General features: G+C 46.4%; 1 protein-coding gene and 1 long non-coding RNA gene across 3 annotated transcripts in view; one reads left to right on the top strand and one right to left on the bottom strand.

Annotated features, from left to right (window-relative positions):
- Positions 1-25,758, top strand: part of LOC132354610 (uncharacterized) — a 238,919-nt gene that overhangs the window by 79,397 nt on the left and 133,764 nt on the right. The gene's annotated exons all lie outside the window — the stretch shown is intronic.
- Positions 17,165-25,131, bottom strand: ALOX15 (arachidonate 15-lipoxygenase). The gene is made up of 14 exons (XM_059906480.1): positions 24,976-25,131; positions 23,199-23,403; positions 22,846-22,927; positions 22,639-22,761; positions 22,376-22,479; positions 21,982-22,142; positions 20,958-21,101; positions 20,592-20,801; positions 19,193-19,279; positions 18,922-19,091; positions 18,627-18,748; positions 17,953-18,053; positions 17,673-17,840; positions 17,165-17,561 (listed from the first exon to the last, which is right to left on the bottom strand). The coding sequence occupies exons 1-14, from the start codon at positions 25,108-25,110 to the stop codon at positions 17,382-17,384; spliced, it is 1,992 nt and encodes a 663-aa protein (XP_059762463.1). The 5' UTR covers positions 25,111-25,131; the 3' UTR covers positions 17,165-17,381.

The following is a 25,758-nucleotide window of genomic DNA, read 5'->3' as shown; positions in this document are numbered from 1 at the left end:
AAAAGGGATACAAAGACCAGAAATGTGTATATACACAGAGGGAGTGGAGTCCTGGGGGTCCTGGCCTTTGGATTATGTGGCTCATTCATAGCAGGTATTTGAATGTCTGTCAACACGGAATGAATCTTGGAACTCTGAGGTACTATGGAACGTTTTGCAACCATGTAGGAACTATGGAACTATGGCCCCGGAGGGGCCACTGCTACTCACGGCCAGGTTTGGGAGTGGAGGTGGGGACCCCCAGAAGAAATGCAACTCAGTTGTTCTGCCTGCCAAACATTAACTTGCACGTCCTACCAACACTTTAAACTCCTTGTATCTAAAACTGAACACCTCATCTTTGTTCCCAAACTGGCTTCTTCTCCTGACATTACTGTTGCTGACAGTTGCTCCGGTTCATCAGCTTGTATCCTTTTTCCCCCCTTCTCTTCTATATCTAAAGTCTCAAGATTTTGAGAATATTTTCTAGGCAAGAGTAAGTTTTATTTTGCTACCTTCCACCTAGCAATACATACTGGACTCACTTTTAGAAAATTTTAGTATTTCTATGTCAGGACAACAGTACCCATTCCTGTGTGCTCCTGTATGTTGCAGAAGCTTAGACCTCTGTCCTAGCTTTCTCATTCTTGCACTCAAGCATGCTGCAGTGATTTTCCTCCATCGCCAGACTTTTGATTTCTCTCTTCCACTCCTGTCACCCTCATGCAGGACTTTAGCCACCTCTCTCCTTGGGCAGGCACGAATAATCTGGGCTGTTCTCTTTGCCCTTTGATCTACTTTCTTAAAGATTTCTCAGTTGTTGTGGAACATTCTCCAGTGATCCTATAGTGTTTATGGTGATCTCTCTTGATTTCAACTCTATTTCCAGATATTGTTCTCTGCTTGCTGTTGTTGGTTGTTTTCTTCCCCCCCATATGTACCACATTTCTTCCCAGCAAAATGGTAGCTCTCCAAAAGCAGAACCAACACTTTTGTTTAACAAATTATATTCCTACTCTACTTCATACTGATTGCTAGAGAATTCTGGAGAGCTGCCCTGCGATATGTACTGAATAAATGCTAAGTAACTTGACTTAATAGGACAGATGGGACCTCTCTGTCTTATTTCTTAAAGCTGCGTGTGAATCTGTAATTAGCTCAACATAAAAAGAGTTTAACATTGAAAATAAAAACGCAAGGCTCAAGATTTTGACACAATCATCCATCACACTTCCTCTCCTCCATTCACAAATTGCTGTAAAGATTCTTTGCTACAATAACATATGAATGCTTGTTGAATTTGAAGCATTTTTGTTTACATCGTTCCAGCCAGATGGCTTAGGCTTTTAAAATCCTAAACAACTGTTGGGCTGTTTCTTTTCTCTGGGGTCCGAGTGAAGGGGGACGTGGAGGGTAGAGGTTGTACCTTGAAGACAGGGTGCAGCCCTGGGAAGCACCTCATGGTGGCCTCAGCGGTGACCTCAGCCAGTAGATGGGTGTTCGGCAGATGACATCGGAGCTGGTGCAGTTGGAAATCTGAATTTTGGACCCAGGACTTTGCCAGGAGCCAGGCAAGTGGAGGATCTGAGGGCAAGAACAGTCGTGGGGTCTGGGAGCTGGGGCTGGGAGGCTGGATCTGGGAAAAAGAGCAATTAAGTATTCATGGACCTCTCATCATACGTAAGACACCATGTGCAGCCCATCTATAACCAGCAGAAGGAAAATACAGGCCCTTTTGGACACTCTCGTTTTAGTCACAGGGAGACAAAGTGTTCCAGAGTTCTTCCGCCAGCTCTGAGGTTTCCACAACTTGCCTGTTTCTCTTGGCTTTATGAGTACCGGGAGGCTCCTCCATCTAGTACTGCTTGGTAGCCAGCAGGTGGCGCTCAAAGCTCAAAGTAGGCTAAAGAGCCTTCCTGGATTTGCCAGTTATCTTATGAAGATAGAGAACAAATAACCAAGAAGAGGTCGGTTCCATTCCTGCCCCTCCCTGCTCCATCTCCCTCCCCTTCCCCAACCCCCATCGCTAGGTACAGAGGGTCAGTCCGTGTAAATATAACCAGGCCATTGAGTTGGAATCTTGGAGTACAAATACTTTTGAGCTGATGAAAAAAATTGCTACTATGTAAATAGGTTAGGTTGAGGCAAGCCTCGACCCAGTGTCAGGACTGCTGACCCCAGAGCCCATCCCAAGGCTGCAGGGAGACGAAGAGGGTGCCTTTAGGGTGGCCTCCAGTGTCCAAGGCCAGAATACACCCAGAGAGGGTGCTCTACTAAAGCCCCGCTGAGCCCTAAATGCCTGTGCCCTTGTAGCCAGCACTCTCCTTCTGTCCATTCTAAGTGCTGCCAGCCACCCTGGATGGGCAAACAGGATAGATGGTGGACTCAGAGGGGTGGGGGGAGAAGGGAAAGAGGAAGGGTGCAGCCAAGAGCAGGACTGTTTGGAGGGCAGGGCCAGCAGCTGGGTTATAAATGAACCCTGCTAGGGCAGCGACCACAGCCCAGGTGAGAAGCTCCCAGCGACACCTGGCATCCCTCCCTTCCTCTCACGTTCTGCCCAGAGTTTGCCAGGCCCTTTGCTCCCTAGAGAGCCTAGACTCAGAGGGGCCTTTCCCTGTGTATGGGCTGCAACCTACAGATGCCTGCCCAGAGACCTCGGGAGCAGAGTTAAGGGGCCGGCTGGAGATCATCCAGATGCACGGAGAAAAAGACATCCTTTCCTTCCTTCCCTCACTCATTTAATATTTACAGAGTACCAGGACTTCCGTGGTGGTCCAGCGGTTAAGACTCTGCACTCCCAATGCAGGGGGCCTGGGTTTGACCCCTTGTCAGGGAACTAGATCCCACATGCATGCCGCAACTAAAGATCCTGCACAGGGCAATGAAGACCCCGCGTGCTGCAACTAAGACTCGGTGCAGCCAGATAAATAAATAAATATTTTTTAAAAAATTCACTGAGTACCAATCACATGCCTGGCCCTTCTCTAAGCCTTACATCATGGGGGTGGAGGAATGGAGAGGGAGCAAAAAAAGTGAATTAAGACATGCCTTCTGAACTATCATGTGTGGGGAAAAGTCAGCCTCAGGTACTGACATAGGAGGGCTCGAGGTATGGAATACTCAGGTTGCTTCTGTTTGTCACATCTGGGGAGTGTTGCACATGGAGGAGACCCACAACCTGGTTTTGTTCCCAGGGACGGAGGGAACAGCAAGTACAAAGACAAAGAAGCCTGAGAATGTTTGCTGGAGGGTGCGAGGTGGGGACAGGGTGATACAGGGCAAATGATTCCAGGATGGTTAAGTGCCCTACTCCAGCGGTTCACTCCTCACAGATGAGGCACAATGTCCATCGGTCTCGGAGGAATTGTTTCTTAACTGAGAAGAAAGCAGCTCAAGTCCAAGTAATGGTGGAAATTCAGGCATCAGGAGTGTGTGTGTCTATGGCCCAAGGTCAGGGTGAGCAGGATAGATTGGGTAGAGAGGTCTTTGCCCTTTTTCTTGCCTTTATTATTCCTCCCCAGTCACAGATGTCTCTCTTCAGCTCAGTAGTTAAGGGTGGATCTGCCTCTGCAGAGACCAGCATCATACACTTGGATGACGTGTCTCTGATCAGCGATGCCCAATGGCTTCCTCTCTCCTTCTCAGATCCTGGCGCTGGAGCAATGCCATATTTCTCTGGCTCCCAGCCTCCGCTTCTTGGCTTTGCTCTGAGCGTGGTCCCCAGATAGCTGTGTTTCTACCACTATTACCAAGAGATCATGCCTACCAGAGCCAAGCTGGGTGCCCAGAGCACCAGCATCCATTCTGGGGCCACAGCTGGAATTGGACCACCGTGGCCAGTGGATGAGTATCTTGGCTTGGTTCTTTGACATAGGTTCTAACAGTTTAGGTCAGGAGGTCAGATCCTGGGTGGAAGAAGGAATGTCTGAATGCTTTCCACCAGCCTGGACTACTTCTCACCCTCGTGGAAGCACTGGTGCTTCAGAATGGTCCAGCTTTATCTCTAAGCACCCTGCTTCCCCAGTGAGTCCTGCGAATTTTGAGTGACCCTCCGCCTCCTACTCTGAATTGCCAAGAGGAAGTGGATTGAAGTATAGCCAGGGAACCCAAGTGTGCTGATCCAGGTGTGCTATAGCCATTGCTCCAATTCCCCCAGGTGTTGCCTTTAGCAGTCCCTGATGCTAACGGTAAGCGAAACCTGCCCAGTGCCAGGGAAGCACTGAGAGGCTGAGCATTGCCCAGGGAGCTCTACTCCCAGCCTGAAGGGAAAACCCTAAGGATACACTGGGACTGGGAAAGGGAAAAGGGTGGAGGGATATCTCTGGCAGAGTTATCAACTAAGCAAACAAGCTTATGCACTGTATTTAATATTTTCAACACCATCAGAATCACTTTTTATTTCTCCTGAAAGAGGAAGCTGAATCTTAAACTGTTATCTTAAACCTTCAAGACAGAGGCTCCTTAATGTCCATGAAGAAAAGAGTAAACTATTACTTTTTTTTTTTTTTTTTTTAAATTTTATTTATTTATTTATTTATTTATGGCTGTGTTGGGTCTTCGTTTCTGTGCGAGGGCTTTCTCTAGTTGCAGCAAGCGGAGGCCACTCTTCATCGCCGTGCGCGGGCCTCTCGCTATCGAGGCCTCTCTTGTTGCGGAGCACAGGCTCCAGACGCGCAGGCTCAGTAGTTGTGGCTCACGGGCCCAGTTGCTCCGTGGCATGTGGGATCTTCCCAGACCAGGGCTCGAACCCGTGTGCCCTGCATTGGCAGGCAGATTCTCAACCACTGCGCCACCAGGGAAGCCCTACTTTTTTAATATTATTCTGATATTAGAAAAAGTATTCTCTTCCTAAAGGAAAAAAAATACTTTTTATACCGAGGAACTGAGAAATATATTTGCTTTGAAATTAATTTTTTTCCTTTAATATGTAATCTTGCCAGGAAGCAAGATACAAGTTTTGCAACATTCTTAAAAGAAACACTTATAATTTTAGATCGTGTTCCTCCTTAGGTTAAAAGGTAGGAGACTTGGGTTTTGTTTTTTGTTTTTGTTTTTTTTTAAACAAAGAATTGCTTTATTAACACAAACACACAAACTATAAAGCACTAAAATTTAAATATCTAAGTCATAGCAAGCAGGTGACAATTCAACATCCAGGGTCGACCAAATGCTTGTCAGAGCAACAGATAAGGCTCCCAGGGTGGGACCTCCCTGGTGGTGCAGTGGTTAAGAATCCGCCTGCCAATGCATGGGACACTTGTTCGATCCCTGGTCCGGGAAGATCCCACATGCCGTGGAGCAACTAAACCCGTGTGCCACAACTGCTGAGCCCTTACTCCACAACTACTGAGCCTGCGTGCCACAACTACTGAAGACCGCGCACCTAAAGCCCATGCTCCACAACAAGGGAAGCCACCGCGATGAGAAGCCCGTGCACCACAACAAAGAGTAGCCCCCACTCGCTGCAAGTAGAGAAAGCCCGCGTGCAGCAATGAAGACCCAATGCAGCCAAAACTAAATAATTTTTTTAAAAAAAGTACTAGTCAAGCCAAGAGACGGGACTCGATTCAAAAGTACAAGAGGAAGAAGTCAAAGAAAGAGAATCGCAGACATTAGAGTTAGCAAAACAAAGACTGTAACATAATGGGATTCATGTGTTGAAGAAAATAGGTGAAATGATAAACAATTTCACCAGAGAACTGTAATCAATAAAAATGAATCAAATGGCAACTCTAGAGCTGAATGATGCAACAGCTGAGATAACGATTTCAATTAGGTAGATTTACAGCAAATAAACCCAGCATAAAATTGGATTAATATGTAAAGCAATTATACTCCAATAAAGATGTTTAAAAAATTGGATTAATAAACCAGAAAACAGGTCAATAGAAAATAACATAGTAGAGAAAGAAGGAAAAATAGAAAATAAAGAGCATAGGTATGTTGAACACAATTAGAACACATGTTCTAACATGTGGAATTCTAGAAGAAAAGAGAATTAGGCAAAAGCAATTTGAAGAGATAATGGCCAAAAATTTCTCAAAACTGAGTAAAGATGTCAACCCAGAGATTCAAGAATCTCTGTGAACCCCAAGCCCCCAAGCAGAATAAGTACAAAGAAAACTACTCCCAGGCTTATAATAGCAAAAGTGCTAAAACAAACAAACAACCACAACAACAAAAAATAGAAAACTATAAATGCAGCCAGAGGGGGGAAAAAGATAACTAAAGGAACAATAGCTGAGGTGTCATCTCCATTTCCCAACAAAAACGAGGGAACCAGAAGACAACAGAATGATATTTTTAAAGTGCTAGGAGAAAATAACTTTCACCTCTAAGTCTATACTCAGTGAAAATATCCTTCAAAAATACAAAGTAAAGATATTTTTAGACAAACAAAAAACAGAGAATTCATCACTATCATATCTGCTCAAAAACAAATACTAAAAGGAGTTTTTTTAAGCAGAAAGGAATGGTTCCAAATAGGAACACAAAAATATAAGAAGAGCACACACACACACACACACACACACACACACACACACACACTGGAATACTATTCAGCCATGAGAAAGAATGAAATTCTGCCATTTGTGACAACATGGATGGTCCTAGAGGGCGTTATGCTAAGTGAAATAAGTCAGAGAAAGACAAATGCTGTATGATTTCACTTATATGTGAAATCTAAAAAAGCTGAACTTGTAGAAACAAAGAGTAGAATGGTGGTTACCAAAGGTGGGGGGGTGGGGAGATGTTGGTCAAACGTACAAACTTCTAGTTAGAAGATGAATAGGTTCTGGGAACGTAATGCACAGCACTGTGATTATAGATAATCATACTGTACTATATATATACGTGAAAGCTGGTAAGTGAGTAGGTCTTAAATGTTCTCACCACGTAAAAGAAATGATGATGATGTGACGTGGTGGAGGTGTCAGCTAACGCTACTGGTGTTATTTGTTATAGCAGCCTGAACAGACCAAGACATTTTCATTTCCAAAACCAGCATCAGTTGTGTTCCTGAGGCAGATTGAATGAAGATGCTGAAAGAATTAAGTATTTTCATCTCTAAAGGACATCTTTGTGATTAGAGGTCCCAATGATCAGAAGCTTACAGTCCTAATAATAAGGGGGGAGGGGAACACATTTTAAATTATATAGAATAAACTTTAATCTTAGGAACAACAAAATAAGTTCTAATGAAATGCAAAAAAATCCACTCATTTTATTAGAGAAATAAGAATGACTAAAAACTAAGGAAAAGGAAAATATTTGTTTCCCTCGCGAAAGACTAAGAAAGGTACCAACGACATGAGTTGGAGATAATGACAGTTGTACAGCTGAATTGCTTTCTCTCTTCCTCTCCCAATCTCTCTTTCCTTTCATGTCAATAAACAAGTGAGAAAATTGGAGCATGGTATACACAGAACTTACTGATGAAGCATCATGTGTACTTAAAGAATCATACAACCTGTCAATACTGTGCATGTATAATGGGACTAGCAGAAGAAAGAAAGGAAGGGAGAGAGGGAGGGAGGAAGGAAGGGAGGGAGGATAAATATTTACCAAATGATAGAAATATAGAGATTTATTGTTTTGACAATGAAGTGACCAATGGAATGTTAGCAAAGGCATTCAGTAGTGAACTTATGGAGTAGACTCTACAGGTGGGTCTCACTGAACATCTCACTGAGTATCTTCATTTCTGATTATCTCCATTAGGTGAAATTCCACAGTTAAGTGGGCATCCGAGAAAGGGAGTTGTGCTCCTGGCACCCATCTCATTAGAGATAAACCTCCCTTGCACCCCTTTTCCTGAAGAAGCTCCCTCTCCCTGGCTTAGACATGGTGTTACCCCCTCACTAGAGAAGACCCCATGCAAAACGATAATAATTCTCCCTCAGACCTACTCCCCATCACATGATAGACTAGGAATCAGGGAGTCTCACTGAATGTGGAGAGTCACTACTGTCATTCTCCTGCTTTTTTAGAGTTAAGAGTTGACTACTGCCTAATATTGCATTTAAAAAGCTGCTAGCCAAGCTCCAAATGCTTTGCTTCAAAGACTCTTACGTAATAGAATGTTTATTTGTATCAAAAACAGTTATGTATCATTGCACGTATCTTAAGTTATTTAGACAGTTGGGTTGTTGCCTGGAAAGAAAGTTCAGAGGAACTTTATCTTCTGACTCTTCCCATTAGGTGAAATTCCGTAGTTGAGTGGATATCCAAGAAAGGGAGTCACGCGCCTGGTATCCGTCCCAATAGAGATGAACCTCCCTTTCCCTCCTTTCCTGAAGAAGCTGCTCTTCCCTGGCTTAGACACGATGTAACCGCCTCACTAGAGGAAGACCCCATGCAAGAAAACAGACAATAATTCCCCTCAGGACCCACTCCTCAACAAGAGCCAGTAATCAGAATGGGATCCCAGCATTCAGCGACATGTAAATGTAAAACACATGTACATGTGACAGCAGATTCTGAAAGAGAAAGTTTGCATATGAAGAAGATTAGAGATATTTTGTTTGTTAATGTCAACACAAATCCAAGGACTTTTCTGGGAAGTGGATTTTGAGGGCGACCAGCCAAGGGAAGAGGAGCATTATTTTACATCAGGCTGAAATTGTCGATGTAGATGGATTTAACAGAGATTCTGAGTTCGGTATGTTTTTTGACACATCTGGGTGTGATTCTAACAGCTTGCTACATTGGGCAGTAAATTGCCAGATACAGTTCTGGATGATATAAAGGAAGCTTAGATGCCATAAAACCGTTGGCATTTTGCACAGGAAGAAACTTAAGACCTGGAGACATAGGAATGCTGAATTAGTTCCATTATATATATCCCATTCGTTCACACGCCATGTCCCTTTATAGGACCCAAAATTTTCTCCCCTCCCTGAAATTGAGAAACACATCAGTATGGGAAGCGTTAGTTCTTTTAAATGAGTTTTACTGGCTCTCCTAAAAAAAAAAAAAAAAATGTTACTCAAGAAGACATCTGGAGGCTGTACAATAACGATGTGCTTTATTTACTCTGCTCTGTGATTTTTAATTTCAATAGTAGCCTCCATATAAAGTAAAATTACTCACTCAATTACCTCAACTTTGATTTAGATTAAGGTCTCATAAGCAATTAAGAATTTTAGAAAATACATTTAAACTAATACCATGAAACATAATCATTATTGAAAATAAGCATTTGTCAGAAAAATATGCCATCTTAAAACCTTCTACCCAGATAGTATAGTGGAATAACTCATAGCTACACATATTTTTCAATTTTATCTGACTTGTAAGAACTAGTTTATAAAGATTTTTTATTTAAATCATACCAATTTAGTTGAATACACATGTATACTTTTATATATTCTTTTATTTATTTATTTGGTTGTGCTGGGTGTTAATTGCAGCTCGTGGGCTCCTTAGTTGCAGCTCGCCAGCTTCTTAGTTGCAGTATGTGGGCTCCTTAGTTGCAGCTCCAGGGCTCTTTTTTAGTTGCGGCTCGCCAGCTCCTTAGTTGTGGCATGCGGGCTCCTTAGTTGTGGCATGTGAACTCTTAGTTGTGGCATGCATGTGGGACCTAGTTCCCTGACCAGGGGTTGAATCCGGGCCCCCTGCATTGGGAGTGCGGAGTCCATCCACTGCGCCACCAGAGAAGTCCCTATATATTCTTAAATAACAGTGTAATGTAACTTATCTGACCTATAAAGCAAGTGTAGGGAATTTAGAAAGTTACATTTATTTTAGCCTTTTAAAAAGACATATGTAAATTCTTGCATAAACTTAAACATCATTTTGTATTTTTATTTCACACTTGGAAAATTCCAGGACATAATGTAGAGCTACCTTCTACCCAAAATTTACAAAGCAATTTAATCTATCAGAGGGTTTGCCTTGATTTGAAATTTAGAGTGATTAAAATATGATTCTCTCATTTTTCTTTTACTGATTAATAATAAGTTCTTCTATGTCTTAATTAAAAGTCTCAGTATCAAGTGTTTAAGGCTTCTTATGACCACTAATAGTTGGCCTGATGTAAATGCACATATTTTTTCTTTAGCTTATAACTTAGCAAGGCTGAGTAAAAATTTCCCTTTTAGTCATCCAAAAACTTTGGAGAGATAGAAAGAATGTATTTTGAAGTAAGAATACTGAGTAAAGGGACTTCCCTGGTGGCGCAGTGGTTAAGAATCCGCCTGCCAATGCAGGGGACACGGGTTCGATCCCTGGTCCGGGAAGATCCCACATGCCGTGGAGCAACTAAACCCGTGTGCCACAACTGCTGAGCCGTGTGCCACAACTACTGAAGCCCGTGCGCCTAGAGCCCATGCTCTGCAACAAGAGAAGCCACCGCAATGAGAAGCCCGCGCACCGTAACAAAGAGTAGCCCCCACTCGCCGCCGCTAGAGAAAGCCCGCACGCACAGCAATGAAGACCCAACGCAGCCAAAAAAAAAAAAAAGAATACTGAGTAAATTTTTAATGAATAACAGTTGTTTTGCACGGTTAACTTATATGAGTTTTATTTTTCTCATCCATATATAATATTTATCTTCTTAAATTGAGGTATAGTTGATTTACAATATTATATTAGTTTTCGGTATATATACAACATAGTGATTCAAAATGTTTATAGATTATAATTCCATTTATAGTTACTATAGAATATTGGCTTTATTCTCTGTGCTGTACAATATATCCTTGTAGCTCATTTATTTTATACATAGTAGTTTGTACCTCTTAAATCCCTACCTCTATCTTGCCCCTCCCACCTTCCCTCTCCCTACTGATAGCCACTGTTTGTTCTCTATATCTGTGAATCTGTTTCTTTTTTGTTATATTCACTAGTTTGCTTTATTTTTTAGATTCAACATATAGGTGATATATTTGTGTTTCCCTGACATTTCACTAAGCCTAATACCCTCCAGGCCCATCCATGTTGTTGCAAATGGCAAAATTTCATTCTTTTTTATGGCTGAGTAATATTCCATTGTGTATATATACCACATCTTCTTTATCTATTCGTCTGTTGATGGGCACTTAGGTTGTGTCCATATCTTGGTTATTGTAAATAATGCTGCTGTGAACATTGGGGTGCATGTATCTTCTCAAATTAGTGTTTTCATTTTCTTTGGATATATACTCAGGAGTGGAATTGCTGGATCATATGGTAGTTCCATTTTTAGTTTTTTGAGGAACGTCCAGTATGTAATATTTATCATTTAACTAAATTTCTATAACTTAATTGAGTAATATATTTTTTTACTTAAAAATACCCTTTTAAACATGAAAACCATAATAAGACTCTGTCCCTTTGAGGCCAATTTAATTACAGATGTAATATATTTGTGGAAGGTAATAAGTATAATTAATGACTTGGTTCTCTTTTCAAAGACTGTGAAGTTTTAAGATGTCATTTTCTTCTGACAGTTATTTCCTTTTCTTCCAGCCTAAAGAGAATCTTTCCTAAAGACTGTCGTATCTAAAGCACCATCAATTTTGGTATTAGCTCTACCTAGCCCTGGCCCAGCTAGTCTTTGCACTTTCTTATCTTGGGTTTTTACAAAGCACTTACTAATTTCTTATAATTAAACAAAATAGAAACTCTGTTTAATTTGGAAGATTTCATGACCTTTATATATATATATATATTTATTTTTGGCTGTGTTGGGTCTTCGTTGCTGTGCGCAGGCTTTCTCTAGTTGCGGCGAACGAGGTGCCACTCCTTGCTGTGGTGCGCGGGCTTCTCATTGTGGTGGCTTCTCTGTTGCAGAGCAGCTCTAGGCGCACAGGCTTCAGTAGTTGTGGCTCACGGGCTCTAGAGCGCAGGCTCAGTAGTTGTGGCACATGGGCTTAGTTGCTCTGTGGCATGTGGGATCTTCCCGGACCAGGGCTCAAACCCATGTCCCCTGCATTGGGAGGTGGATTCTTAACTACTGCACCACCAGGGAAGCCCTCATGACCTTTATAATATCTCTGATTCAAAGATGCTTTCTGAAGGAAATGATTTTTCTTTGTTATCCTTGGAGTAATATAGTACCAATCTTTGAGGGACTGCCAACTTGGGCAAACATACTGGGTTTTTTTTTTAATTGAAGTATAGTTGATTTACAATATTGTGTTAGTTTCAGCTGTGCAGCATAGTGATTCAGGTTTTTTTTTTTTTTGCTGATTATATTCCATTATAGGTTATTACAAGATATTTGGTATAATTCCCTGTGCTATACAGTAAATCCTTGTTGCTTATCTATTTTATGTATATTATTTTCTGCCTTTTAATCCCATACTCCTAATTTGTCCCTCCCCAGCTGCCTCTGGCTGAGTAATATTCCACTGTGTGTGTGTGTATGTCTTACGCCAATCATCTGTTGTTGGGCACTTGGGTTGTTTCCTGTCTTGGCTATTATAAATAGTACTGCTAGGTACATTGGGGTGCATGTATCCTTTTGAATTAGAGTTTTCATTTTTTCCAGGTATATACCCAGGAGTGGAATTGCTGCACCATATGGTAGCTCTATTTTTAGTTGTTTAAGGAATGTCCATACTGTTCTCCATAGTGGCTGCACCAATTTACATTCCCACCAACAGTGCTAGAGGGTTCCCTTTTCTCCACACCCTCTCCAGCATTTATATTATTTGTAGACTTTTTGATGACATCCATTCTGACTGGTGTGATGTAATACCTCATTGTGCTTTTGATTTTCATTTCTTGAATAATTAGCAATGTTGAGCATCTTTTCATGTGCCTGTTGGTCATTTGTGTGTCTTCTTTGGAGAAATATTTATTTAGGTCTTCAGTCCATAGTTTTCTAAAGTCTTTATTGAATTTGTTACAATATTGCTTCTATTTTATGTTTTGGTTTTTTGGCCGCGAGGCATGTGGGATCCTAGCTCCCTGACTAGGGATCAAACCCGCACCCCCTGCACTGGAAGGCGAAGTCTTAACCACTGGCCCTCCAGGGAAGTCCCTTTGGTCGATTTTTTAAATTGGGTTGTTTGTTTTTCTGATATTGAGTTGTATGAGCTGTTTTTATATTTTGGATATTAACCCCTTGTTGGCCACATTGTTTGCATATATTTTCTCTCATTCCTTATGTTGTCTTTTCATTTTGTTGATGGTTTTCTTTGCTGTGCAGAAGCTTTGAAGTTTGATTAGGTCCCATGTGTTTATTTTTCGTTTTATTTCTTTTGCCTTGGGAGACTGATCTAAGGAAATATTGCTGTGATTTACGTCTGAGAATGTTTTACCTATGCTCTCTTTTGGGAGTTTTAAAGTGTCATGTCTTATATTTAGGTCTTTAAACAATTTTTAGTTTATTTTTATATATGGGGTGAGGAAGTGTTCTAGTTTCATTGATTTACATATAGCTATCCAGCTTTCCCAACACCACTTGTTGAAGGGACTATCTTTTCTCCATTGTATAGGCTTGCTTCCTTTGTCATAGATTAATTAACCATAGGTGTGTGGGTTTATTTCTGGGCTCTCTACTCTGTTCCATTGACCTATATGTTTGTTTTTGTGCCAAAACCACACTGTTTTGTTGATTACTGAAGCTTTGTAGTATAGTCTGAGGTCTGGAAGGGTTATGTCTCCAGCTTTGTTCTTTTTCCTCAGGATTGCTTTGGCAATTCTGGGCCTTTTGTGGTTCCATGTAAATTTTAGGATTATTTGTTGTAGTTCCGTGAAAAATGTCATTTATATTTTGAAAGGGATTACATTAAATCTGTAGATTGCTTTGGGTAGTATGGCCATTTTAACAATATTAATTCTTTCAATTCAAGAGAATATTCAATGGGATATCTTTCCATTTCTTTGAATAATATTCAGTTTCCTTTATCAGTGTTTTATAGTTTTCAGCATATAGGTATTTCACTTCCTTGGTTAAGTTGATTCCTAGGTATTTTATTTTTCTGACGTGATTTTAAATGGGATTGTTTTTTGCTTGCTCTTTATGATATTTCATTATTAGTGTAAGGAAATGCAACAGATTTATGTATATTAATCTTGTATCCTGCTACCTTGCTAAATTCATTTATTAATTCTAATAGTTTTTGTGTGGAGACTTTAGGGTCCTCTTTATAGACTATCATGTCATCTGCAAATAGTGAAAGTTTTACCTCTTCCCTTCCAATTTGTGTACCTTTTCTTTCTTTTTCTTGTCTGATTGCTGTGGCTAGGACTTCCAGTACTATGTTGAATAGAAGTGGTGAGGGAGTTCCCTGGCAGTCCAGTGGTTAGGACTCAGTGCTTTCACTGCTGTGGCCCAGGTTCAGTCCCTGGTCGGTGAACTAAGATCCCACAAACTGTGCAGTGTGGCCAAAAAAAAAAAAAAAAGAATAGAAGTGGTAAGAGTGGGCATCCTTGTCTTGTTTCTGAATTTAGAGGGAAGACTTTCAGCTTTTCACTGTTGAATATTGTGTCAGCTGTGGGTTTGTCCTAAGTGGCTTTTATTACATTGAGGTATGTTCCCTCTATGCCCACACTTTGGTGAGTTTTTATCATGACTGGATATTATTCAAATACATTTTCCATCCCCTTCTCTCTCTCTCATTTCCTTCTGTAACCCCTATTATGCGTAGGTTGGCACGCTTTGTATTACCCCATAGATCTCATATATTGCTTTCTTTTTTTTTTTTATTTGTCTTCCTGTCATTCTATTTGGGTAATTTCCATTATTCTATCTTCTAGATCACTTATTCGTTCTTCTGTGTCATTTAGTCTGCTATTCCTTGCTTCTAGATTGGTTTTTATCTAGGCAATTTAATTGTCTAACTTTGGTTCATCTTTATAGTTTTCTAGTTCCTTGTTACAGTGATCTGCATTTCTGTTGATAATCTTTCTTAATTCCCTTAGCATTTTTAAACATTTTTTAATTGAAGTATAGTTGATTTACAATGTTTTGCCAATCTCTGCTCTACTCCTTTAGCATTTTTATTGCCTCCTTTTTTAACTCGGGGTCTGGTGGACTGGTGAGGTCTGTTTCATTATTTGTTCTTTCAGGGGATTTCTTTTGTTCTTTTAATTGGGAGTAGTTCCTCTGCTTTTTCATTTTACTTAACTTTTTCTGTCTCTAGGAATTCAGGAGAAACAGTTATCTACTGTGGTCTTGCAGGCTGTTTTTATGTGAGAGTATCCCTGTGTAGACCGTGTGGGTCCGTTATTTTTGGTGTGAGGGCTGGCTTTTGTTGTTGTTGTTGTTTTGCTGTGCTGCGTGGCTTGCAGGATCTTAGTTCCCTAACCAGGGATTGAACCCAGGCCATGGCGGTGAAAGCTGCCAGGAAAAGTCCCAAGGGCTGGTTTTGGTATGGATGCCAGCCATGTCTTTCCTCAGAGCGTGCTGGCAGCTAACCCCTTGGTACAGGGGGTGTGGTTGGTGTTGTGGTGTCCAGACCCTGTGCTGGATATTGGGCGGGGCTTCCTCTTTGCTCCATGGCTGTCACCATCCTGTCAGGGTGGGGTCTGCTCCCCAGCTGCTGGAGTAGAGGCCCTGAGAGTCAGGTTCAGTCAGGCTCTGTCTCCCAGGAGGCGGTTTTTGAAGCAAGTGAGGCCCGTGTAGTCACAGAGAAGCTCTGCGCCACCTGTGTAGGCATCCGTGGTTCCACTCAGAAGCAGCCCAGGGTCGCACCCCTTTCTCTGTTGTGCTCCTCCCTGATCTAGTACAAGGCTGTGGTGTGGAGTGGGCTGGGGCTTGGGGGGTCAAGGGTGTTGTGGCTGCAGGAATTGAGGTAGCTGTGCTGCTGCCTGAGATCTGGGCTGCCGCTGTGACAGACTTCTCCTGGGCCTGTCTGCCCCAGACCTAGCACTAAGCTGCGGTGTGGAGTCGCCAGAGCCCAGGCCCTCTCACTGGGAAACAAACTGCTGCGTACTCCTGCCCAGGGCCTGTCTGCCCAAGATTCAGCCCTTGTTCACTTGGTCACTGTGCATTCTTGTGGCCTCCAATGAGAAGAGAACGTGACCTCCAAGGAGAAGGGGGTGTGGCCTCCAATGAGAAGAGGGTGTGGCCTCCAAGAAGGGGTGTGGTCTCCAATGAGAAGAGGGTGTGGCCTCCAAGGAGAAGAGAATGTGACCTCCAAGGAGAAGGGGGTGTGGCCTCCAAGGAGATAGGGGTATGGCCTCCAAGGAGAAGGGGGTGCCTCTGTGAGTGTGACTTCCAGGACCCTGTCATACCCTTACTTATAATCCTTCAATGGCTGTTTCCTAAAGGTCAAGCCTAATTTCCTGACGTGAAACATGTTCTTCATGAGATCGCTCCTTCCCACCGCTTCTCTCCTAGCCCCTCGCTCCTCCCTGCACTGCACCACTCGCTAGACTGCATTATTTCTGGTGTGAAGCTGTGCCATGCTCTCTCTTACCTCCTTGTGGGTTCTCCTGGATCCCAGCATTAAACTCTACGCCAACCTCTCAACTCTTTATTTCCTATTCTTCCTTCAAGAATCAGACCAAGCATCACCCATAAGTCTTCTGCCAAATTAAATAGAATCAGAGGCAGGAAGCAACTTTGATCGTACTGTAAAGGAAACAATTCTGGTTTGTGTTTACTGTTAGTTTCTGTTTTACAATATCCACAGATGATCATATTAAGAAATCAAACTTGCAAGTTTATTTTTCCAACATTTTAATCAGATACAGAAGTTGGATTTTATTGACTCCTTTGTTGTCCCCCGTTAAAATAATGAGATTTTTAGTACTTTTCCAGTTAATCATTTTTACTTGGAGCTTCCCAACTGATGAAGTGCAAATGGATTATCGATATAGATCCCTTGGGCAAAACCCTGAGGCCAAATACCTCCAGCTGAGAGCAGCTTCTGCAGTTTAACCAGTTTACTTCCATTTATCACTTTCTGAGTGAGTCATGAAATGAAAATCTTGAGAATTGCTGTGTTAATGGTTTGCTTTGTGTTGTGTCTGGTCTCAGGACAAGCAGTGAATCCCATCCAGTTAGAAAGATGTGCTATATATTCTTTTGCCAATATTTGATTTAGTATAGTTTGGACTAAATTCTTTTCTTTCATTAGTCTAAAATATCTTTTTCCTGTCATTAACTCAGTTTAGGTTCAAAATCATATTTGATTCATAAAATGTTCATTCATTCATTCATTATCACCCTATTCTATTCTTGAAACTGTTTGTATAAATGTGGCTGTTAACCTGCCCTATGGGCGATCTGAAAGATCAAGGAAGAAGGGGTGGGGGTGGGACGGAAGAAATAGGGGCAAGGTCCCTAGGTCCTGCATCTGGAGTAAAATTTGTTCCCGGTGGGCGCAGACAATGAAAAGGTGACTTTGGGGAGGATGGGAGTTGGGAAGAGAATGGGGTTTGGGGAGGGCAAGACTGAGAGTACTAAGGGATGGGTGTGGCTTGGGTGGAAGGGGGCCGAAACAACCCAAGGCTAGGGACACTCATATGGCCACACTGTTTTCCACCAGGCTGGGCCGCAGGTATTCGTAGGGCAAGTCCAGCTTGGCATTCCGGATCTCAATGTCTTTTTCCAGGGCAGCCAGCTCCTCCCTGAACTTCTTCAGCACAGCCTTGGGCTCAGGGCCCGAAAAATACTCCTCCTCATGTTGACCCAGAGCCACCTGGGACAGAGAGGAAAAAGGCAGCTGAGAGCTTCACTGACCCTCAGTTTGGAGTGCCACAGCTCCCAGTACCTGCCCCCTTCCTCGGGGACCCGGGCACCTGGCTCTCACCATGATGGACTGGTGTCTGCCCAGTTGCCAAGTGATGGACATCTGGAGAGAAGCCTGATGAAAGTTGGGCAGTGTTGCCATCACTGTCTCCAGTGTCACATCCTTGGTGGTTGGCGGGGGCAGCCGCATCGTGCAGGGTGCGTTAGGGACCCAAGCGTACCAGTCGAGCTAAGGAGGGGCAGTCAATGTCTACTAAACATGAAAACCCCTAAGACCACCTGCACACAGCCCCCTTCCCCCTCCAGGCACAAATGCCCAGCTTCCCCCCTATGATAAGTACCTGGCCCAGGTGGTTGGAGCTGTGCTGGCCAGTGCAGGTGAAGATGCACATGGTCACAAAGTGGCAGAGCTGGTCCTTGGACTGTAGGGCGATGGGAAACCCTGCAAGGGGTAAGGAGAGTTAGAAGCTGTGAGGCCAAGGATAGAGGCAGAGTTCAGAGGGACTGAGGAGGAGAGCAAGAGAGGTAAGAAGAGGACCAAGGACTCTCAGTAACTACTATGGGAAGTGACATGAGCGTGGGTTGCAGTGGCGGAAGCAGGGAGATCTTTTGAGAGGGTCCCACTCAGTGGGGTGCTGGTGTGGCTCACAAGAGTCAATGATGTCAAATGTTCAAGTATTTAGCAAGCTGGTTGACATCACCTTGGTAGCCACAGTGCAATATTTACACCATGGAAATGGGCAAATGCTACAAATCGGGGCATTTTTTTTTCCCCAGGGAGCCAGTTGTTAAACATTTATGAGCAACCACTGGTCCCACTGCATCTGGAACCTAGAGGGGCTCTCAGTGCACAGGATGGAGACCTGCTTCTAGCTGAGAGGAAAAGGAATCCGGGAAGGCTTTGGGTGTTTTCACAGGGGTTGGGAATGCTTCTGGAAGGTTCCATAGAAGTAGAGAGGATTCTGGGGAAGTTCTAAGGAGGAATCATGTGCTGGAGTCTCGGGGCTCATCCTACCTCGGTCCTGGGCCCCTAGCAGCCCAATCTCAGTGATCTCTCGACACCAGGCCTGCAGCTCAAGATCCTCTTTCACAGACTCGTCCGTCTTATAGTGGAGACTCACAATGCCCTCCACGTAGCTGCCAGTGGAGGGGTCAGGGCGGGGGAGCTGAGGCTGACGACAGGGAGCCCCCAGGCCCTCTGCTCCTTGCCCGCGAGGCCCCCCAGCTGGGGGGCCATCCTGAAAACAGCATGGGAAACCATCCTGTTTTCCCAGCTTCCTCCCCGGCCTTACCGCCCCCTGCCACCTCACCGAGAGATGATTTCCCAGAGCCGAAGGGCATCTTGCGCATAGAAAGAAGACTTGACTCCCAAGAGCCCCCGCTCAGCCAGGTCATCAGGGGGGCAGAAGGAGCTATAGGTTAGAAAGGCTCCTGCTCTCTTGAGCAGCTCCACGTGGCCGCCCCCACCCGTGCTCACCACCTGAGGAGCAAGGACAGGCGGGGTCAGGGCAGTCCACCTGCCCCGAGGCCAGAGCCGGAGGGAGTGTGAACTCCGGAACCGCCCCCTTTCTCTCCTCATACCTGGTCGAAAACTCCCGAATCAGCCACCAGCCCAGTCCTGGCTCTGAGGTTAATTTCCATGGTGTATCGCATGTGTGGAATGAGAAGCTGGAGGGAGAGGAACAGGGAAGGGCAGTGTCAGAAGACAGCTGCGGCCTGTCCCTGCAGGAAATAGGGGCTGAAAAGCGGGAAAGGTACCAGGTCTTCAGGAAAAGCAGGGACTGAAGTCCAGTGGCCCCTCGACACCACTGACTTAATGTTCTTTGATAATTGAAAGAAATCATTCTCCTTTTCTCTTCATGTAAGACTGTTCAAGGTCTAGCTCAATGTTTCTCCACCTTTTTTTCATTATCACTTCTCAAAGGAGGCTTTTTTGATATTTTTTGCCCTCTTACCTGCCCCGTGAAATTTTAGTGCTACAGATATACTATATATCTGTTACGTCCTGTAAATATATATGTGCTTTATACATAAAAATAATAAGATTTTTAAGATTTTTTGCCCTCCAGAACATGGTCTAATCTGCTACCTCCAGAACTTCATTTCCTACCCTCCGCTTTGTCCATTATACTGACCTTCTTTCTGTCCTTCAAACACTCCAAGCTTGTTCCTGACTCGGGACCTTGGCACTAAGCTGTTCCCTCTGCCTAGAGCAATGTGCCCCTTGCTCTGCTCATGGCTGGCTCCACGTAATTTCGTTCTCTCTGTCACCTCCTGAAAGGAGCCTTTCCCGACCACCCAATCTAAACTCACTATCACATCACCCTGCTCTGATTCTCTGCAGTGTACTCACCACAGCTGATCTATTACAATACAATCTTCACCGTCTGTTAGCCCTTAATGGATAGGAAAATCCCCAGAGACTAGGACCTTGCCTGTCTTGCTTAGCACTAGCATCTAGAATGGTTATTTGCCCCATTGGAGATGGAGACACCCAAGAAAAACGTTAATGGACGAACACTCTGTTCTAACTGTAATGAACCAAACTACTGTCGCTGACCTGAGCCCCTCTAACTGGCCTGTGTTACTATCTGAGAACCCTTCAAAACTGGCTGGAAAAATCTTTTATATTATTTGCATGGTCCCCTCTCCCTGGATGGAATCCCCAGTCATTTGTGTATTCTGTTCATATACTGTATGTGTATCTGTGCTTTATACATAAAAAGAGTAAGACTTCTTGCCCCCCACTCCCTCACCCTCCCACCACTCCCCACCCCATCAATGAATCATTTTCACCTCCTCGGGAAGTGATATCACCCTGTTAGAAATGCAGAGCAAGCCATGCTCTCGCGCCATTGTTCATTTGTCTTTTATTGGTTGCTTCTTCCCAAAAGCTGAGATTCCACAGAGGAGGTGCCTCCAGAGGTGGGACCACTCTGTGGGGCAGAGAGCGGGGGAGAAGGGGTGGATAAAGTGTTACCTTGAACATAGGATGTATCGATGGAAGGCACCTCATGGTGGCCACAGCAATGACCTCAGCCATCAAGTGTCCCCTTAGGAGATGAGACAGCAGCTCATGAAGCTGGAAGTCAGAGCTGCGGACCCAGCATTTGGCCAGGAGCCAAGTCATCGGGGGATCCGTGGGCAGGAAAAGCAGTGGTGGGGGAAACCCCTTGCATGGCAGTTGGAGCTGGAACAGGGACAGAAGTGGGATTTGGGAGGGGTGAGGGCCAGTGCACAACAGCCTCCCCTTCCCTTGCATGCTTAAGCTCTTCCTCTTCCTCCAAAGTTGCTTAGCGTTCTCCATCTGACTGCTGCCGCACCCCTACAGCCTGGGTCCTCTCACCTGGATGACCATGGGTAAGAGTTTCCCATCAGGCTGCAGTTTCAGCATAACCAGAGGAGCAGCCAGGTACTGCTGGCTACACAGGATGACGTTGGCCTTGATCCCATGCAGCAAGGAGAAGTCAGCTTCAAACAGTGTGCCTCCCTGGATGGGGGCAGAGGGCAAGGGCTGCTATCAGCATAAGACATCTTCTTCCCACTCTGATTCCCCGAAGGAAGAAGGAAACTAATTTGTCTCCATCACCTACTTCCTACCAGGTAATGGATCATGTGCTTATTGCCTCATATAATTCTTAGATGCACTTGAATTAGCCCCAGTTCTATAAAAGAGGAAACAGATGATCAGAGAGGATAGATATCTTGCCTGAAGTCACACAGCTTATAAACAGCAGAGCCAGGATTCAAGCTCAAGTCTGTCTCACCCTAAATCCCATGAGTTTTCTCTCTTATTGGTTCCATGCTGACTCCCTATGAACAGCCCCAGCCCTGACCCTGATTCTCTTACTCCACACTCTCCCTAAGTCCCTAGCACCCAGTTACAGCTCTTCATTTTGACTCTGTCTCCGTCACTCATCACATACTCTTCCTCCACAGCATGCTATTCTCCTTAGGGGAGGAAAGCCATGGAGGGGCACCCCTCCAGGATCACTCAAGATTTCTGCTGTAGGGACTTCCCTGGTGGTCCAGTGGTTAAGACTCTGCGCTCCCAATGCAGGGGGCCCAGGTTCGATCCCTGCTCAAGGGACTAGATCCCGTATGCTGCAACTAAAGGAGCCTGCATGCCACAACTAAAGATCCCACATGCTGCAACGAAGATCCCACACGCCACGACTAAGACCCGGCACAGCTAAATAAATACTTACATACATACATAAATATTAAAAAAAAAAAAAAAGATTTCTGCTGTAGAATCCCGTCTTGCCATTTGGCAGCAAGCTGGGCCCACGGTAGACCCCACAGCAGCGCAAACACTGACCCCACCCCCATTTCACTGTGTGGTCTCCTTAGGGCTCTTACGTCCATACCTGGAGCTCCTTCTCCAGCTGGGCCTGCAGCTCCTCCATCCCTGGAGGAAACTCTAGGCGGTCAGGAAGGTGATTGGAGCGTCTCAGCAACATGGGGTTGGAGCCATTGAGAAACTGGTACCCAAATAAGGCATCCTCCTTCCAGGAGTCCCGCACCCGCTCTGGGGATGGCATTTGTGCAGTTCGCTGTGGGATCTGAGCTCCTGGTCTTTCCAACCCCCACCAAACCATCCCCACTTGACCCCAGCCTATTGGAGGGGCCCAGGCCTCTGGTCTCCCAACCATGGTTCCCTAGACTGGGTAGGATCTGGGGGTAAAGGGTCCCGGTTCCCTAGACTGGGTAGGATCTGGGAGTAAAGGGTCCCGAGAGAAATACTGGGGTAGGGGCACTAACCAGCCAACTTGCTCTGGCCACACCAGAAAATCCTGTTGAAGTCATCCAGACTGTTCCAGCTGGTCAGAATATTTAAAGAGTCTTTGATGGCTAGGTCTGCCAGCCTTCAGGGAAGGATGGGTGAAGAGTTTGTTATTCTCAGAATCAAACATTACAACCCCACGCGTCCACCTTGGGCTGGTCCAGCCCTGTGAAGTCCGTAAACCCACTGGCCTCCACTGAACCAGGACAGCTCCCTGTCACCCAGCCTCCCTTGTTCTTACCCCTTGGCCAGTGAAGCCTCAAATTCAATTCTTTTGTCCTCCAGAAATCTCTCATCTCTGGGGAGGTCATGTATTTTGGCTCCGGCCATATTCAGGATTAACCCTTCCTTCCAGTTACCCCACCTGCGGTGGAAATGAAACCAGGCATTGGTACTGGGGAAGGGTCAGTGGCTCCCTGGGGGGTCAGGAAGTGGGAGGGGGGCAGACCGGTACAGCTTCCTTCTCTCTTCCAGCTCCTCTTCCCTGTGTTTCTTGAACAGGCCTTGAGGGTCGTCAACCACTGTGCGACCTAGAAGTGGGGAGGAGGGCATGGGCCATGAGGCTCCTCCTGAGAGCCTCTCCCCTGTCCCTGCCAAGGGCCCCTCAGCCCGCCCTTGCGGCTGGCCCCTGACCCTTCAGCATCACTGCACACCCCCAGTCTCCACGCTGCTCTGTGCCAGTTCCAGCATCCCGCCTCTTCCGTGACCCCCAAAGACCACGCCCCCTTCTTCGCTCCCCCACCCCCAACTTCTCTCGTGCCCCGGAGGCCTCTCACACCCCCAAGTCCCCCTGCTGCTCACCAGTGCCCTCGGGTAGGCTCAGGATGCCTTTGCCCTCCAGCCAGCGGTAGCATGGGAACCTGAACTCGTCCCCACTGGCCCCGGGGCCCTGCACGGAGATCCAGTTGCAGAACCACGCGTCATCCTGAAGGAGGTGCCATTTGCTCAGCTTCACGAACAGCAGCGGCCCCAGGTACTCTGGCACGTCCACCTCGAATTCCTCCTCCTGCCCGCGACAGAAGAGGGTCAACAAGAGGGCCTCTCTGGAAAGGATCCTCGGACTGAGCTCTGGACGCCCTTCCCTCTGGGCCTCTGGGAAAGCGGCGCAAAAGGAGCCAGAGAGGAAGGGGGCGCGCACCAAGCAGGTGGCTCCACGACCCCATTCTCGGTCGTGAGTTCCTCAGCCCCGGGTGAGGCGGGAGACGGAAGATGGAGATGGGCACTCCTCCCTGTAGTCACTGATCGTGCCGAGCGTTGGGCTGGGCACTGGGCACCCGCACCGCGCCGTGGGCGAGCGCACTGGTGACCAGGCAGTTACAGTGCCCCTCTACCCCGTCACCAAGGCCGAGCGCAGACAGAGGCCCCACCCAGCCCGGGGCAAGCTTCCCCGAGGACATCCCGTCTAAGCGGAGACGCACAGGTGGAAAGGGCTTAGCCGGGGAGAATGAGAAAGAGGAAAAGGGGAGGGGGGAAGGCAGGCCAGGGAGGGGAAGCGAGGAGAGCCGAGGCCAACGCTGGGCGAGCGGCGTCGCGGAGCTGGAGCGCTGAGCGCGAGGTGTGGGAAGATGAGCAGGACCAGATCGTAAAGTCTGGAAGGTTAAGCCAAGAGCTCTGGATTGGTGCTGAGAGTAAGCGGAAGCCATTCAAATGTTTTCAGTCGGGGGAATGTTTTAAGGATGGGAATGTATTGGGAAGAAATCGCTCTGACTGCAGAAGGGCTTGGAAGGGCAGGGGCGCAAGCCATGAGGCGGGTGAAGAGAATGAAGGTGGCGTAGGTTCGAGGGGACATTGGTGGTCAGAGTGGGATGGACATCAGGGTATGGATGCCGGAGATGTCTAAGAGATGGGCTGGACAGCGATCGATTCTTGGCTGGACGGAGACGAAGAGAGGCGGAGGTGGGAGTGCACCTGGGGGATACAAGGGGAGCGGTCTGGGACGTGGGGAGAGGGGAGGACCTCACTTGAGCATGGTCCTTTGAAGCGTCCATGGGCCAGACATCAGATCTGGGGATCTTGGAGAGAGCTGGACGGGAGATGGGAATCTGGGGGTCGGCGGAGGCAAAAAGTAACAGGAGCCGGGAGCGAATACCAGGTAGATGTGATGGGAAAGGGGAGAGGGGGTGGGTGGGGAAATCGAGTGCTCTCATCACTCGGCTTCTTCTCCCCCCTCTTCCTGCGTCCCCATCCCCGCCACATCCCGGAGATAAAGCCCGCAAGGTCGGAGAAGATCTGTGAAGATCTGAAATAGTAGCTTTTAAGAAGAGGAGACAGGAGACGGACGGCCGCTCTAAGGACCCCTGAGTTTCCAAAAAAAGACCTCTGTGGAACGACGGGCGCGCAAGACTATCCCAATTCCAAGGAGGGTGGGCGGCGGGAACATTTATTGAGCAGTTACCGTGTGCCGCGTCCCGCCCTAAAGAGCTTTACTCCCGCGGTCTCCTAGCCCTCTCCGCGCGGGGGCGTGCTCCCGGAGCCGCCGGGAGGAGCTGGAGGCCGGCTGCGGCGCGTCTCTTCCCGGGGACTTGCGGGTCTTGGGGCCAGGGGCGCAGCCCACCCCGTTCGGCTCCGGCCAGCTCACCTTGCCCTTCGTCGGCCGCAGGCGCCACCCGAGCGCCGCCTCCCCGTGCTGGCCGACCAGCCACAGCTGCACCTTGTTGTTGGAACCCGCGCGGAACGAGGACCCGGTGGACACGCGGACGCGGTAGAGACCCATCTTGCCCAAAGAAGTTTCACCCCTTCTGAGCGGGAAGAAGAGTGGATGCGCTAAATAACTGGGCCCGAGACCACGCCCCTCCGAAGCCTTGCGGAGTTCGGGGTGTGGGTGGCAGGTCTCCAACCAACCCCGCCTGGCCGCGCTCTGGGGTCCTCAGCTCCGCGCAGCCCAGAGCTCAGCCCTGATCCCAAGAAGGCGGGGCCCCCGGGGTGGGGGCAGGGGGCGCAGAGGTGGGAGGAGGGTGGTAGGGGGAAGCAGATGCGGATTTGGGCAGAAAACATGCAGGAAGAAGGAATCGACGCCTGGCCCGGAAGACAGATGGTGGGAGTGGCTGGTGCCCCCCTCCATCTAAGCGCGCGCGCGAACACACACACACACACACGCGCGCGCCTCACAAGTTGGTTCACCACTGCCAAGGGTCGTGCTCAAGGCTGCAAGGGAGGATGAAGACGGCAAGGAGATGGGACCCAGCAGCATTTGGGAGCCAAGTAGTCCCAGGAAAAAATAACTTCCAAGAACAGGAAGGACTGATCAGCGCCAAGTGCTGCACATGATAACCAGGTAGAAAGGAGATCCAACCCCTTAACCAGCACTGGTACTCACACTCTGTGACCAAGGAGAAAGGGAGTCCTGAGATGCTGAATTAGC

This window comes from Balaenoptera ricei, chromosome 20 (genome assembly GCF_028023285.1).
Source record: "Balaenoptera ricei isolate mBalRic1 chromosome 20, mBalRic1.hap2, whole genome shotgun sequence".
Lineage (NCBI taxonomy): Eukaryota > Metazoa > Chordata > Mammalia > Artiodactyla > Balaenopteridae > Balaenoptera > Balaenoptera ricei.
This window is presented reverse-complemented; position numbering and strand designations above follow the sequence as displayed.

Excerpts from the sequence above, each read along its gene's own strand:
- ALOX15 (XM_059906480.1), bottom strand. The coding sequence starts at position 25,110 with ATGGGTCTCTACCGCGTCCGCGTGTCCACCGGGTCCTCGTTCCGCGCG. Across the intron at positions 22,928-23,198 it reads GAGCCTACCCGAGGGCACTG|GTCGCACAGTGGTTGACGAC; the intron begins GTGAGCAGCAGG and ends CCCCACTTCTAG. Across the intron at positions 19,092-19,192 it reads ATTCGGGAGTTTTCGACCAG|GTGGTGAGCACGGGTGGGGG; the intron begins GTATGAGGAGAG and ends CTTGCTCCTCAG.